The following is a 17,511-nucleotide window of genomic DNA, read 5'->3' on the forward strand; positions in this document are numbered from 1 at the left end:
TAGCGTTTCCTTAACTTTAGCTATTAGATACAGAAAAGTATCTGTGCTTCCCAAGCAGTGCTAGTGGTAGACAATCTACCTGCCAATGCAGGAAGAGACAGAGATGTGAATTTGATCCTTGGGTTAGGAGGATCACCTGGAGAAGGAAATGGTGACCCACACCAGTATTCTTGCCTTGGGAAATCCCGTGGACAGAGGAGCTTGGGGGGCTATGGTCTGTGGAGGCTCAAAGAGTCGGACACGACTGAGCGACTGTGCATGTGGAAATCCTGCAGGCTCTTCAGAGACTCTCCAAGGTCCTTGTTGACCCTGTCCACACTGTTTGGCAGCAACGTAATATTTCTTTGGTGATTGTGATCACTCACTCTTCATCAGTAGAGTGATCCTCTCCATCCCCAGATGGAATTATTTTGTCCTCTGGTGGAAACCATTCTTGCTTGGAACCATTCCAGCAGAGCTCAGGGTCGTGGAAACTGTAGGTAAAAAAGCAGTGAGTGAGAGGTAGTCCTCCCACTTCTGCCTCTCAGTTACCACCAGACCTGTGTGTTTTGATGAATGGGAATGCTAAAGCCTATGTTTTGTTTGTTGATTCAAAACATTACACCTCATTGTTATAAGGCCCGGTGTTGTGTTGTTTCCCAGCTGGCAGCACCACTGAGCTTGCAGTTGGCCATTCTTCCTCTCAGTTACCCAGAAGTCTCTGGGTGATGGCTACTTGCTGAATAGTGAATTCAGTGGACCTGAGCATATTACCACACTTCTTTTGCTGTTAATAAGTTCCTTGATCAGATAGAGTGTTACTTTGATTATCATGGTGATAAAGAAGGCGTTTCTTTGTCTTTACTTAAAGGAGAGTTTACTGCCCCTTTCATGCACCAGTCTGTTGCTAGCTGACTGGCAGGTCTCCCCAGGTTATGGGCTAGACTGGGGGCACAGTGTTGGTTTCTCGTGTTGGCTGGATGGGCAGGATCTCGGTCATAATTGAAGAGGAGCGTTCTTTTTGCTGAGCACATACATATCCTCTAATACTGCCACCAAGGCCCCTCTGGATGAGGGCCCATGAGCAAGCCCTGGGGTGACTGGAGAAATTGTGTTGACTGACATTTGCAGAAAGTGTCATCTTCTCTACCTGAGTGTAGAGAGGCTTCTGTAAAGTAGTTGTCCTTTAGTGGGCATCCACGTGGTACACAAATGTCATCATGCTTTGTACCCACTCTGAGATGTCCACTCACATAGACTTTTCCCAGAACTTCTGGTCACCAGTTTTTAACTCTTTTTTTTTTCATAGTCCCTGGCCATTAATAGAAGATTCAAGCTGATAGCCAGTGCCCACGAATCAGCAGGCATCAGTACCTTTAGCCATGTCTCAGTTTGAACATTAAGTAAAACAAAATGTGTTGGGTTTCCTTTTCAGGGACTCATTTGATTTCTTTTGTCATGCTGGCAGCAGTCTACTTTGATTTGCTGCCAGCGTATTGTAGTGAACCATTCACTAACCAGGCTCAGTGATTTTCTTGTTGGGTCAACTGCTTATAAATAATTCTTTATCGGGATCGAGAGAGGAGAGACAGTGCTAGAGGGACTGTGTCAAAGGACTCTGCACCACCTGCTCATTCAGCTTAGTAGTTCTTACTGGACCTGTTCAAGCTTCGCTCTTACACTTACCAGTGCACTTGATGATGGGTTACTGCTGTGTGTGCCCAGCCTGGTGGCTTGGTGTGGCAGGTTAATGATACAGTTACTGATGGGTTACTCATATCATGTGATCATTTGATGTCACTCGTCACGTTCATCCTCTGTCAGGGGCTGTTTCTCAAAAGAACAGTGATCTGCAGAATATGACTTAACTCTAAAACTTGGCAGCTAAAACTGTTAGCTGCTCTAACAAAATATCAAAGATTGGTGGCTTATAAAGGGGCTTCCTTTGTGGCTCAGGTGGGTGGCTTATAAATGACATGTATATTTCTCATAGTTCTGGAGGCTGGAAGTCTGAGATCAGGATGCCGTTGTGGATTGGATGAAGGCCCTCCTCTAGGTTGCAGGCTTATCCTTGTGTCCACACATGGAGGAAGGGACTAGGGCCCTCTGAGGGCTCTCTTTTATGAAGGCAATGATTCCTTCATGAGCGCTCTACCCCCATGACCTAATCACCTCCTATTCTAGTTAAATTTGGGGATGAACACAAACCTTCAGACGACAGCAACCCAAAGACCTGTGTTGTGATTCATTTATTGGTGTTTTCCTGGGGACCCGTGTAAATATCACGTAAATATTCCCATAAGATAACCCACAAGATACTGAGAGTACCAGTAGATGTGCTGGGGTTATATGGCCCACGTGGAAGAACTGCTTACACTGCAGATGGGAATTACAACAGAGCCTTCATTCATTCCAGCTCCATTAAAAACTAGTAGGTGTATGGGTCTCTCAGAAAATGAGTCAGAGGGACACAGTCTAATGTGGTATATATTGCCGCCTAGGTTCACAAAGCCCACCTTTTGGTCATAATCAGTAGAAGATGCGATAACTTGTCTTTGCTCTGGAGGGATAGCTCAACGTGTTCTAGATTGTTGAGCCCTAGAAACTTCACTGGGGCCTAGTGGACAATGGATTTTTATGGAGTTTATCTGTCTCTTAAATGTCTTACTAAGCCAACTGAAGCTCCTCAGGTCCAATAGCCTAATGTCTCACGTCATCAAAGTGCTAGTGTACAAGTACAAGTGTGATGCTGGTGGGACGTCAAGACAATGCAGATCTTTGCTGACTGATAACCAAGAGCGGGTTTGTTGGCAGAGCTCAAAGGCAAGGCCCTGAACATTTGCTGTTTGCCGTGATGAGTAAAAAGCAAACATGTGCTGATGGTTCTTCCATATTTACATGTAGAAAAAAGCCTTTGCCAGGTCAATAACAACTATAAGATCCCGGGGCAGTGCTAATTTGCTGCAGTAGAGGTACCAAGCTGAAATCACAGCTGCAGTTGCAGTCACAACCTGTTTCTGTTTTGGGTAATCCACAAAGTCCATCACAGTCATTTTTCTGAAATTCTGCACAGACCAAATAGACAAATGGACATATAATAGATTTTTATCATCCCTATGCCTCTCAGTTTTTTTTTTTTTCCGATATTGCTATCAATTTCTGTGATTTGGTTTTCTATGAATATGAGTTAATATCTTTTTAGAGATGGGACATGTCAGGAACTGCTGTTTGTCCCTTTTTTTTTTTTCAAATCATAATGACCCTTGCTGCAGAGATGATGTAGCTAGTGTGTGGATTCTGCTGATTACTAAGTATGTCTATTCCTAAATATCTATTACATTTTGAAACTGAAGAAATAAACCCAGAATAGATCTGTACGTGTGGTGTGTCCATGTAATTTAAATTCAGATCAAAACTATCACCTGAGCATCATAACCCAAGAGAGAACCGCTTCAATTACAAAGAAAAGTATTGGATGATGAGCTTGCTGAAGATCCTTTATTCTTTTTAATATATATATTTTATTGAAGTATGGCTGACTTATTATAGTGTTTCAGGTGTGCAGCAATGTGATTCAGTTCTACATATAAATGTATATTATTTTTGCAATTATTTTCCATTATAGGCTATTACAAGACGTTGACTGTAGTTCCCTGTGCTGTTCCTTTGTTGCTTACTGCATATCTTTTTTAATAATTAGAAATCTAGCATTTTATTCATACTAAGCCAAACAAGTGGAATCAAAACGTCATAAATTTTTTAATTAGGCAAAAATTCATAAGTTTTCTAAAAGGATCCCTTATTTATGTATTGAAGTATAGCTGATTTACAATGTTTCAGGTGTACAACAAGTAATTCAGGGATATATATATATATATATATATCTATCTATCTATCTATCTATCTATCTCCCTGATTGGGGATTGGAGGCAGGAGGAGAAGGGGACGACAGAGGATGAGATGGCTGGATGGCATCACTGACTCGATGGACGTGAGTCTGAGTGAACTCCGGAGTTGGTGATGGACAGGGAGGCCTGGCGTGCTGCGATTCATGGGGTCGCAAAGAGTCCGACAAGACTGAGCGACTGAACTGAACTGATATATACACACATACACATATATGTCTTTTTTTCAGACTCTTTTCCATTATAGGTTTTTATAAGATATTGAATATACTCATGTGCTATATAGTAGGTCCTTATTGTTTATTTTATACATAGTAATCTGTATCTATTAATTTTAAATTCCAAATTTTTCCTCCCCCCAAAATTCCGTATTTAAAATACACATTTTCTCTGAAGGCAGAAAAGTTAGTTATAAAAAATGTACAGTAGATAGATACCAGTGGGTTTAGATTGAAGTGAAGCAAGGAAAAGTGTGGTGTTTTGATTTTCTGGAATAGTATATGGTCTCAACAAGGACCCATTTGTGAGGTGGTCCAAGGCGAATCCAAATGGGATGGATTAGCCACAGTTTGCATCGTATGCAGCATCCAACGACACATGGTAAGGTCTGCAGCAGAAGTCGACAAGGGAGTGGTCCGTTGGTGGGCACAGTGAGTCCAGTAGGACCGGAACGGGAGGGAGGGGTTTCAGGGGGTAGGAATGGGGGTGGGGCAGGGGTGATGGCATCCTGGAGGATCCCGGACTAAGTTAAAGGAGCATGACTTCTCTGTTTAAAAAATCCGTATGATTGATTTCTCACAACGTGGATGTGCCCTTGTCTCTGAAAAAGACTACTGGAGTCTTATCTCCTATTCACACCATTTCCAGGCAGTTTATTCTTGTCTCTCAAGTTCCTTTCTGTTTCTCCTCTTTACCTGCACACTCATAACTGCTAATGGCCTATCTGGCTTCCTTCCTCTCTCATCATTTGTCTGTGCCATACCAGATTCATGTTCTTCAAATGCTACTTTCATCAAGTCATTCCTTTGCTTTAAAAGTTTTCCTTCCTGCAGTCTTCCTGGGATCCCTCTCCTTGTAGTCACCATGGTCTTTGTGCCGGATTTGCTGGTTCTAGTTTCTTCAAAAACTGTCCTTAGGTGTGAGGAACTCACCTCTTCTTATCAGTTCCAGTGCCTAAATATGTCTCCCTGCTGTTTGGAGCTGAGGGTGCTGCTGGGGTTCTCCTTGCTTCCCTGGCAGGTTTCTCCTTCATGGGCGCTTGCCTCTCTCCCCTTCCATCTGCACCGTCATCTTGACAAAATTCTTGGAAGGTTCTAGCTGTGAATGGTACAGCTTCCTCTTTTTAGGGATAATGTGGATTTCCTAAGGGGATGTGGAAAAAAGAGAAGTAAAATGCTTGGGTTCAGCTGGCCAACTTGAACCAGAATCTTCCTTTGTAGTGAAAGGGCTCATAGTAAGAGTTAACATGCATTCCTTGCTTTCTTCCCACCTCAGTCTCTTCTTCATTGGTTCTCCCTCTTCTGCATCTTCCTGGGCCCTCTTTGTTTCTCTTTCACCACTGTCCTAGGGTGATTTCATCCAATCCAGTGGCTTCAAATAGGTTGGTATACATCTGTATGACCTCTCCAAACTCCAGGTTTGTATCATCTTTACATATGCAGTGGCATGCCCAAGAGGAATCTTCAAGTTGCCCCAAAGGAACCCAATCCACTCCCTATGTCTGTCTCAACTCCCAGGCTTCCCCATTTCAATAACACTTGGATTATTGTTCAGCATGTTGATCTTTTCAGCTTGATACCCTTGTAGACCACTAAGAAATAACATTTGCAGTTTGGTTGTAGAAAAATTGTAAAGTGTTTATGGATACTATACTCAAATGTCTCTACATTTTATTTCCTTCATAGAATGTGAGTTCTTTTAGTAGCTAATGTTCCCTTGTCCGTGAAGTCAGTTTATTCTCTGATAGCCTGTGTAAACACATCCTGTAATGGGAAGGCATTGGAGAGGGCATGAAGAAATGGAGCATCATTCTAGAGTGAGTTTTATATTGTTATGGATCCCATCAGTCTTTTATTTCTCCAGTGGAGGTAATGGATATTTTCTTATGTTTTAACAGTCTGTGCTAGTGGCTGAAAGTGAGTAGTTTTTGCTTTAAAGAAATGGTATGTCATACTACATTAATTAAGTAGCACAGTATTAAATTTTGTAATAGATAATTTAGATTTTAGAAAAAATTGACTCCTTAGGCACAAGTATAAATTTACTTTTTCTTTTTTTAATATAAATTTATTTATTTTAATTGGAGGTTAATTACTTTAAAATATTGTTTTGGTTTTGCCATACATCAACATGAATCCACCACAGGTTTGATGGAAGTTCTTTTGCATTCTTCTATGTCCAAAAGATAAACATTTCCATTTTCCCTGCTCTCTGTTTCTGTTATTTATCTGGAGGATTTATTTATTTGGATCCCTGTTACTTATTTGGAGGATTTCCTGGAACAGGGAAAGAAGCCCACTTTTGAATCATCATCATCTCTGGTTGGATTAAGGTGATCCAGGGTTACATGTAAATCCAGTCTGGAGGAGTTTAACCCTCGGTCTCAAAGTAATCCTTCCACTTCTCACAGACTGTATATATACAGAAAGCAATTGAGCCTGCAAGAGGATAAGATGATATGATAAAAAAAACAAGTGAGATAAATTACAATATCCACAGAGGTTACAGAGAATGGAATTAATCACAAAGCTACCTTAAAATAACTATGATCAGTGTATTCAGGAATTTGGAAAATGGAGAATTTCGGTAGAGAACTAGAACTGTAAGAACAGAGTGGGTATTCTATGACTGAGATGCAGAGCTCGGGGGATTGGGCTAACTGCATATTAGAGCTGAATAATTAATATACTGTTATATTAATACCAGTATTAATGATAATATTAATAATGACAGTATTAATAACAGAATTAATATACGGTTCTGAATTCATCTGGGACCATTGAGGAGAGACAGAAGGATGGAAAATATGGAGAAGAGCAGAAGAGACATAGGATAAAACAGTGAGGAAGTGATGGTTTTTACAGCAAGTGGAAAATGGGTCATTTTGATATCAGTACAAGGAAAAAAAGCTCTAAATTACTCTGTGCATAGAAGTTAATTCATGTCGATTTAATTCATGTAAAAAGAGAAAACAAGTTTGCAGTAGCTAACACCTGAAAATTTCTTTATTACCTTGGAATAGACCAGGATTTTTTTTTTTTTAAGCAGGATACAAGAGCACTGTCATAAAATATTGATAAATTGGGTTACCTTAAAACTAAGATCTTCGATTCACCACAAAGGATCACTGAGAAAGTAACAAGTCCATAGCGTAGTGGAAAGTATTTGCTACACATATAATTGATGTGGGCCCTTAGCTAAAATGTATAAAGCACTGAAGAGCAGACAATACAAGAGAAAAATGAGCATAGACTTGAACAGGAACTTTATAAAACTGGTTATCTTCAAATGGCCAATTAACACATGAAAAAAATTGTGGCAAGAATATAGAGCAAATGGAATTCTTACACCTACCTGTTGCAATGTAAATTGACTTCATCACTTTGGAAAACTGAATATCAGCAGTGCCTATTAATCTGAAGCCAGGCATACCTTATGATCCAGTGGTCTCACTTCCAAGTATATATCCAGCAGAAATGTTTCCATGGATCCAGCCTAAGTTATGCTTGGTAGTATGCATGAGTTGAAACAGCCTCAATGTCCATCAACACTGAAATAAATTGTGGTATATTTACACCCTCGAATACTACTCAACATGGGGCATTTTTGACATGAACTTTAGCATCAGTATCTCTAGGATGTTTCTCTTGAGCCAGTTAGTTTCACCAAAGAGCATTTTTGCTGTCAGCCTGGGACGCAGGGACCTGGCTGCCTGGGTGTGGGGAGCCCCCTGGGGAAGGGGGCTAGAAGTCCTGGTATTTGTTCAGAAATTCACCGAGACTCCCAGTTTTGTTTGTTGGCCCCTTCTTTGACTTGGTTTGCTTTCTCTTAGTCTACAACCTTTCTGCTTTACTTTCTATAGAGAATAAATCTTCAAACTTCTGCCTGTGTACAACTCTGATAGCCATCACTTAGATTCATTGGGTAGAAAAGCTAATTTACAAATGAAACTGCTTTTTAGTCAGACTTTGCCAAAAATTTGTGCTTTTGCTCCTTTTCTTCCACCCTTAGTTTTAGAAGTACCTTTTCAATGCATAGTACCAGGGTAAGTGTGTCTGCCTGGAAAAGCAATGGGATTAGATTCCTTTTAAAATCCTTATGATAAAGCAGTTTCCAGTGGATTGAAGACTTCATTGTGAAAGACAAAAGGAGAAGACAGAAGAAGAGGGACAGTTCTAGACCATATAAATAATGCCTTCAAATCAATAACAAAAGACTAGTAACCCATGGGTGAATCAGCAGAAGATCTGAACAGGTATTGCACAAATGAGAAAATACAAACAACAGAGAAATATCAGAATATGCCTACCATAATAATTACTAAAGTTTGCATTAACACCACAAGATCACTTCAGTTCAGTCATTCATGTCTGACTCTTTGTGACCCCATGAACCGCAGCTTTCCAGGCCTCCCTGTGCATCACCAACTCCTGGAGTTTACCCAAACTCATGTCCATTGAGTCGGTGATGCCATCCAACCATCTCATCCTCTGTCGTCCCCTTCTCCTCCTGCCTTCAATCTCTCCCAACATCAGGGTCTTTTCAAATGAGTCAGCTCTTTGCATCAGGTGGCCAAAATATTGGAGTTTCAGCTTCAACTTCAGTCCTTCCAATGAACACCCAGGACTGATTTCCTTTAGGATGGACTGGTTGGATCTCCTTGCAGTCCAAGGGACTCTCAAGAGTCTTCTCCAACACCACAGGTCAAAGGCATCAGTTCTTCTGTGCTCAGCTTTCTTTATAGTCCAACTCTCAGGTCCGTACATGACTACTAGAAAAACCACGGCCTTGATTAGGTGGATCTTTGTTGGTAAAGTAATGTCTCTGCTTTTGAATATGCTGTCTAGGTTGGTCAGAACTTGCCTTCCAAGGAGTAAGCATCTTTTAATTTCATGGCTGCCATCACCATCTGCAGTGATTTTGGAGCCCAGAAAAATAAAGTCTGACACTGTTTCCACTGTTTCCCCATCTATTTGCCATGAAGTGATGGGACTGGATGCCATGATCTTAGTTTTATGAATGTTGAGTTTTAAGCCAGCTTTTTTACTGTCCTCTTTCACTTTCATCAAGAGGCTCTTTAGTTCCTCTTCACTTTCTGCAAGGGTGGTGTCATCTGCATATCTGAGGTTATTGATATTTCTCCCGGCAATCTTGATTCCAGCTTGTGCTTCCTCCAGCCCAGCATTTCTCATGATGTGCTTTGCATATAAGTTAAATAAGCAGGGTGACAATATATAGCCTTGACATACTCCTTTTCCTATTTGGAACCAGTCTGTTGTTCCATGTCCAGCTCTAACTATTGCTTCCTGACCTGCATACAGGTTTCTCAAGAGGCAGGTCAGGTGGTCTGGTATTCCCATCTCTTTCAGAATTTTCCACAGTTTATTGTGATCCACACAGTCAAGGCTTTGGCATAGTCAATAAAGCAGAAATAGATGTTTTTCTGGAAGTCTCTCGCTTTTTCGATGATCCAGTGAATGTGGCAATTTGATCTCTGGTTCCTCTGCCTTTTCTAAAACCAGCTTGAACATCTGGAAGTTCACAGTTCACGTGTTGCTGAAGCCTGGCTTGGAGAATTTTGAGCATTACTTTACTAGCATGTGAGATAAGTGCAATTGTGCAGTAGTTTGAGCATTCTTTGGCATTGCCTTTCTTTGGGATTGGAATGAAAACTGACCTTTCCATTCCTGTGGCCACTACTGAGTTTCCAAATTTGCTGACATATTGAGTGCAGCACTTTCATAGCATCATCTTTTAGGATTTGAAATAGCTCAACTGGAATTCCATCACTAGCTTTGTTCATAGTTATCCTTTCTAACGCCCACTTGGCTTCACATTCCAGATGTCTGGCTCTAGGTGAGTGATCACACCATCATGATTATCTGGAGATGTCTGACAGAATGTAGTCCACTGGAGAAGGGAATGGCAAACCACTTCAGTATTCTTGTCTTGAGAACCCCATGAACAGGATGAAAAGGCAAAAAGATAGGACACTGAAAGATGAACTCCCCAGGTCGGTAGGTGCCCAGTGTGCTACTGGAGATCAGTGGAGAAATAACTCTAGAAAGAATGAAGGGATGGAGCCAAAGCAAAAACACCACCCAGCTGTGGATGTGACTGGTGGTAGAAGCAAGGTCCGATGCTGTAAAGAGCAGTATTGCATAGGAACCTGGAATGTTAGGTCCATGAATCAAGGCAAATTGGAAGTGGTCAAACAGGAGATGGCAAGAGTGAATGTTGACATTCTAGGAATCAGCAAACTAAGATGGACTGGAATGGGTGAATTAAACTCTGATGACCATTATATCTACTACTATGGGCAGGAATCCCTTAGAAGAAATGGAGTAGCCATCATAGTCAACAAAAGCGTCCAAAATGCAGTACTTGGATGCAGTCTCAAAAACAACAGAATGATCTCTGTTCGTTTCCAAGGCAAACCATTCAGTATCACAGTAATCCAAGTCTATGCCCTGACCAGTAATGCTGAAGAAGCTGAAGTTGAACAGTTCTATGAAGACCTACAAGACCTTTTAGAACTAACACCCCAAAAAGATGTCCTTTTCATTATAGGGGACTGGAATGCAAAAGTAGGAAGTCAAGAAATACCTGGAGTAACAGGCAAATTTGGCCTTGGAGTACAGAATGAAGTAGGGCAAAGGCTAATAGGGTTTTGCCAAGAGAACACCACAAGATAGAAATGAGCAAAAATTTGATACTACTAAATACTGGTGAGGTGTAACTCAGGGGGAACTTGTATGCCACTGGGACAACCATTTTGGGAAACCATTTGGCAGTGCTGTGAAGTGAAACATTTGAGGTTCCATTTCTTTGTTTTATTTTTTAAAAACTGAACTATAGTTGATTTACAATATTATGTTAGTTTCATGTGTACAGCAAAGTGACTTGATTATATATATAGGTATATATATCTATGTTTTCTAATTCTTTTCCATTATAGATTGTTGTAAGATACTGAGTTATGTTTCCTTCTTGTGCTATATGGTAAAATCCTTGTTGTCTATCTATTTTTTATATAGTAGTGTGTATACCCCACTCCAGTACTCTTGCCTGGAAAATCCCATGGATGGAGGAGCCTGGTAGGCTGCAGTCCATGGGGTCGTGAAGAGTCGGATATGACTGAGCGACTTCACTTTCACTTTTCACTTTCATGCATTGGAGAAGGAAATGGCGACCCACTCCAGTGTTCTTGCCTGGAAAATCCCAGGGACGGTGGAGCCTGATGGGCTGCTGTCTATGGGGTCACACAGAGTCGGACAGGACTGAAGCGACTTAGCAGCAGCAGCAGCAGTGTGTATCTGTTAATCCTTTACTCCCAGTGTATCCCTTCCTACCCTTCTGCCTTTGGTAACTGTAAGTTTATTTTGTAAATAAGTTCATGTGTGCTTTTTAGATTCCATATATAAGTGATACTGTATTTGTCTCTCTTTGTGTGACTCTGTGAGTTAGAGAATAGGATGAACAGCAGAGGTGGCCTTCCATGGGAGTGTTCTCTTAAGATCTGTTCACTCCAGAAAACAGTGTCTTCATTTTGGTGGTGGTCTAATAATTCATAGAAGCAACTATTATTAGTAATAAAAGCAGCTACCATTTCTTGAGTATGTACCTTGTGTTAGACCCCAGACGATTTTCTCATTCCGTCTTCACAGCAGTCCTGCAAGGTAGGAATTGTTATCCCATTTATAATGAGAAAACTGAAGGTATAAAGAGCTTCAGAAATTTGTCCAAGATCATGCTGTTAGAAGGTGGTAGGGCTCTGAGTTAGAGCCAAAGATTTATTGAAATCTTTGTCAGTATTGTCAAGTTGAAAAAGTGACCCTACTGAAAGAAAGGAGAAAAATAATTTAGAAATCATAATGGGCCACAGGTCGTAATAAAGTTTTGGGATACTCCTGTGATGTTGCCGTCGATTTACCGCTTGTTTAAAGTCACCGTGACTTGGCATAGTCAGAAATTGGAGGTCTACAGATCTTACGAAAAGGAGGTAATATTTTTGCGAAGACTCACCGTTTATCATCTGGTAGGGCATGTTGTATAATTGAGTGTTACATCACCTAAAGTTTTTTTTTTTTTAATTGGCTGTGTAGAGCAATGATACTACTTCATGTTTTCAAAACACTTAAGTTTTGAATAGATGACTCCTACTCATGGTTCATAAACCAGAAAAATTCAAAAAGTAAGGAGGTTGTCATGTATGGATGTGATGGTTGGACCATAAAGAAGGCTGAGTGCCGGAAGACTGATGCTTTTGAACTGTGGTGTTGGGAAAGATTCTTGAGAGTCCCTTGGACTGCAAGGAGATCAAACCAGTCAATCCTAAAGGAAGTGAGTCCTGAATATTCATTGAAAGGACTGATGATGAAACTGAAGCTCCAGTACTTTGACCATCTGATGCAAAGAGCTGACTCATTACAAAAGTGATGGGAATGAGAGCAGATTGTGGTGGGTGGAAGAAGTTAAGAGGAACAAAGGAGATATTGGATATAGATTGATTTCTTAAGAGGTTTGACTGAGGAAGGGAGGAGAGAGGCAATGGGGCAGTTGCTAGAAGGACAGGAAAAGCATTTTGTTAAATGGGAGAGAGTGAGTATACAAAATGAAAAAGAAGGAATTGGCTGTTTCAAGATTCTGAGAAAAGGGAAGGGAATGTGATCTAGACAGAGTTGCAAGGAGAGAGAGGTCAGTGGTTGTGATGGGAGGAAAGGAGGCCAGGGTAGGATACACACTAAGTTTAGATTTAGGAAGAATTTCTTCATGATGCTTTATGTTTTCTCTGTATAGTAGGAGGCAGAATCACTGAGAATCTCATAAGAGGATGGAAATTTCAGGGTTTAAAGAGAAGAACGTTTTGGAGATAGGGTCGGTGCTGGTGCTGTTCTGTGCCCTTGAGTATTGGTGTCACCCTTTTACAGTGGGGCGACTCTGCTCCATGTTTGACTTCAGCAGCCTCTCTGCAGATGTACAGGAAGCGTATAGATCACTAGATTCATCTGGATCATTTGACTATGTGGATGTGGAAAAAAAAAGAGCACAAGGAAATGATAGATGGTGGGAAGCAATCGAAGCAGGAAGTAAGTGAGGAAAGTGAGTGAGTGAGTGAAGTTGCTCAGTCGTGTCCAACTCTTTGCGACCCCGTAGACTGTAGCCCCTCAGGCTCCTCTGTCCATGGGATTCTCCAGGCAGGAATACTGGAGTGGGTTGCCATTTCCTTCTCCAAGTGAGAAAAAGGGAGTGCTTTTTGGGAGATGTCATGGATTGGGAGACGGTGTCATGGATTTTGAAAGATGATGTCATGGGTTGGGAGGCAATGTCATAGATTCAATCAGTGGAAGTTCCTTGGAGGCTGAGGAACTGTCACAGTGGAAGAGTGTGCAAGCAGGAATAAGAGCAGATTATAGTCAGTATAGTCAGAGGGTATATTTGAAATACTTAGCTTGGAGGGGCTACAGTTAAATGCTGGAATCTTCAATGTTGGATAAAGCTTTTCAGCAGATGGTGAGACTGGGCAGGAGATACCAGACAATGCATCTTGGGGAACCAAAAACGAAGATGGTGTTTTCTGGTCCTGCTCCTTAGTTGGGCTGATGGAGTAGGTGTCAGCTGAGCAAGAGGTTCCTGGAGTGGCTGCTATTCGCTTGGAAGCTCCAGGCCACAGCGATAGTGTGTCCTGCTGTGGATTCCCTGGAGCTCCAGGCTGACTGGCTCCCCAGGCTGATCTCATTCATTTTATCACATCTTCTATCACACCCCATTTTATGGGAAGCTTTTGGATTCCACTTACCATGAAATAATTACTGTCTCATTTCTTTGGTTTACCTATCATCATGGGGCTCTGTGCTCTCTGTTTTTTAAGTCATAGTGATATATTTCTATGGATTCATCAGGATTTACTCTACATTTTGAGCAGTGTCTTGTATTTGTTAGAGTGTGACTAGGGCTGTAATCAGCAACTGAAACAGAGATGCCAGCTGGCTTATATGGATCTTGAACTTTTGATTTGGTTTCATTCCCAGGTCTTTACTAATAGAGCTACAAATAATGACCAGTAAGAAGGCAAAAGGATGCACAAATCTACTAAGAGAACCACATAAATGCTGAGTGTTAAGATTTCAGTGTATGTTATGTATGTGTATTGTGTCCAGAGCCACCCTTTTCTGGTTTACAGTGGGAGTTTTGGAAAGCAGAATTTGGGTGGAATGATGATTGCAACAGAGCTGGAGAGACGGTTGATGATGGCAAGGGGAGTCCAGCAAGGGGGATTGCAGTCAAGGGGCCTTTGAAGTCAGGGAACTCATTGCCCTTTAGAGTTGCAGGGACTGGGAACTTGGGTAGTGGGTCTAGCAAAGGGAAGGAAGTATGGGCCTAAGAGTTTTCAACAATACCCTTGGTACCCAGAGTGATGGTTCAACAAGTCCCCTGGTTCTGGGTTGGAGGCTATTGGTTCAGAGACGAATGATAACAAATGCCACTGGTTTGAAGAAGAAATAAGTTTATTAAGAGGCAGATATCATTAAACCAGAGGACAAAAGGGCATGTGAAATCCAGATGTTCAGATGGTATCTGCTCTCTGTATTATATCCAGTGCTGAAATGAATCATTTTTTTTGGATTTATATACACAGTTTAGTGAAAGAACTGGAATTTTTATGACTTGCCTGGGATTCAGAGCAAGTTTAAGACTAATGTCCAACGAAGGTGCAGACAACTGGTGGTTCTACTTTGACTCTTCAAAATGCCAAAGCCCTCTCCTTTCCAGAGGCTTTTGTTTGCCTTTCATCTGTCATCTGAAGAACGCAGGGTTTCTTTTAATGGGCCAAAGGCAAATGAAGTCAGGGCGTCGTTTTGTAATAACACTGGCAGAGATATTCAGAGTTGCCTTATTTTCTCTCTGCATAAATGTCTCCATTTTTCTAAGGCAGCAATAGCCTGTGCCCGACAAGTTGCTCCGTATCTAAATGTCAACATGATGGGGACGGTGCCCCCTGGAAACACTTGCCATGGTGGTGTTTTCGGGCAGATGCTATCAACTGTTTTATCATGAGAGGTAATCTTTGGCACTTCTCTGTGTGTAGGCTGGTGATGTACATCGAGAGAGACAGCAGAAAGACCACTCCAGGCAAGGAGCAGCAAAGTGGCAATGAATACCTGTCCCGATGCCTTGACCTACTCATCCGTCACATGGTGCAGGAGCTGCCACGTATCCTGGGTAAATTGGAGTCTCGTCCATCCTTAGGCCCCTTCCTGCTTATCTTTTTGTGACTTGGCTTTTGGGCATCTCTTTTTGTTCTTGATGGTCTGTTTTTTACAGGCGAGCACAGTGACACTTCTTGAATGTGTAGTTTCAAAATTTCAATGTTCCCTAACTGTTATCATAAATATTTCGTATCAGTGACATGATTGAGGCTAAAGGGCTAAATTAGGCTATATTGAGGTGTCATCTTGCAGTCCTGGAAAAGAAAAGGAAAGCATTTTAATTGGTTAAAATTGGACTTAGGCTATCATTTTAGGAACTTTTCTCAAAATTTCTCTTTGCATAATTCAGAAGAAAAACATTTTTCCTTCAGGTTGTAACCACAAATTTATTTTTTCTTACAATAATTTAAAAATACATAGGCACCAAAATTTAATATTAAAGAATTTTGATATTAAAGTTTGAAAATTTCATTGGTTTGAAAAATTTAAGATGAAAGTAATAATGATCTCAAAGGATGTTTATTACAGCTAACAAAATCTGTTATTTCACTGTTATTTACAGATGCAAAAATTATCTAAGGAATGTGTATATTTAGTTTAAAATCGCATTCCATGCTTTCCCAGCAGATGTGGCTATAAACCAGAAATGTTTAAAATGTTAAATTTGATCCAGCCTGTTACTGTAAAAGATATTTAGACTCAGAAATTCAGAATATTAAAGTAATGAAAATATCTTCATGGCTGATTCACAGTAACCTTTTGCTCCTTACTAATAATGTGGGAGATTTTTGCCTGTTCATGACTGAAAATAGAGCTTTTCAAATTTATCTGGATTGTAACCCTTTTAAAATCTCCAGACCGAAGGCCACAATCTGGTCAATTGGTAGCTGACTTTCTTTTTACATGACCCATCTTGTCTTAGGAGATGATGATGAGATTCGTGTGTCTAGCAAGGCAAGGTTTATTTATTGTTGGACTTGGCTATCCAAGGAGAAGTTTTGGGAATTGATCTCTTACTTCTACCATCCTATTCCACTACCAGAGAAATCTAATCTATGACCTGTTAGCTTATAAATCTTAAAATAACTTTTTCCTGTTTACAAAAGTAATGGATACTCATGGTTGATATTTGTAAAGTACAAAAAAAGAAAAATCATTTTTATATTCTATTTTAAATTTCCAGATGAGAGATAAGTCTTATGTCCATCTTGTCCCCAGAGGCCACAGCTTCCTGTTGTAATGTCAAGAGTTGGGAATAAAACAATGCATCTACTACCCACTTCTTTTATTTGGAGATTATTTCCCTTAGCAATCCCATTAATATTCAGCCCACAGCTAGTGGTCCCTAAGCATTTGTGGTCTCTAACCTCACGTGTGCTCTGGGATGTGCTTTGCAGGTGACATTCTTAACGCCCTGGCTAACGTTTCTGGCCGTAAACACCCATCCACAGTTCAAGCAAAGCAGCTGAAGATGTGTCTCCCCCTCATGCCTGTAGTGCTTCACCTGGTAACGTCTCAGGTATCATCTTTTTTGGGGAAAAAAGTGGAGCTGAGAAATGTCAACTCAGACGAAACATTATCATTTCTTTCTTACGTATGGCTTTCAGGATTTAATCTATGCAAACTCTCATCACACAGGTATTTCGACCTCAAGTTGTAACAGAAGAGTTCCTTTTCAGTTATGGAACTATTCTTGTGAGTAATGCTGAATTTTTCATGTTCCTAATAAAAATGTGGCTGTCCCTACTGTTTGTGGGATTTGGTGTCAGAATGAAGTAATTTAAAAATCTTAGTGGTATTTATTTGTCTCTAGGGAAGTGACCTTTTTGTATTTTTATCTGTTGACTGTAATAAAATTTGACATTTGGGGAAAAATACATTCTCTCCTGATAATGCATTTTGTTTCGAGACAGACCAGGTAGGGTAAATAAGTCCATTGAAAAGATTTTCATAGTGTTTGGTATTAAACATCATGAAAAAATTTAAAATAATGAAATTGGTAAAAATGGAATTCTGGAAACACAGTATTATAATTTCCTTTGGCTAACATTGTCCAGCTATGTGCCGTCTCTTTCTGTGATGACATTTCTCTAAGTGGAGCTCAATTTAACCTTATCTTTAATTTTAATGAGATGAGTAGCAGTGAAAAACAAATCACTGTATTATCTTTCACTTCGATTTTTGCTCACACACACAAA

General features: G+C 40.5%; 1 protein-coding gene across 4 annotated transcripts in view; it reads left to right on the forward strand.

Moving 5' to 3' along the window:
* The window catches only part of ULK4 (unc-51 like kinase 4), a 519,962-nt gene that overhangs the window by 145,442 nt on the left and 357,009 nt on the right, over positions 1 to 17,511 (forward strand). For all 4 annotated transcript variants that reach the window (XM_027522707.1, XM_027522705.1, XM_027522704.1 and 1 more), the window contains 3 exons: positions 15,193 to 15,326; positions 16,711 to 16,832; positions 16,952 to 17,008. In XM_027522707.1, coding sequence (XP_027378508.1) covers positions 15,193 to 15,326; positions 16,711 to 16,832; positions 16,952 to 17,008 — 313 coding nt within the window. The remainder of the gene's footprint in view (positions 1 to 15,192; positions 15,327 to 16,710; positions 16,833 to 16,951; positions 17,009 to 17,511) is intronic.

Source organism: Bos indicus x Bos taurus, chromosome 22, assembly GCF_003369695.1.
Source record: "Bos indicus x Bos taurus breed Angus x Brahman F1 hybrid chromosome 22, Bos_hybrid_MaternalHap_v2.0, whole genome shotgun sequence".
NCBI lineage: Eukaryota > Metazoa > Chordata > Mammalia > Artiodactyla > Bovidae > Bos > Bos indicus x Bos taurus.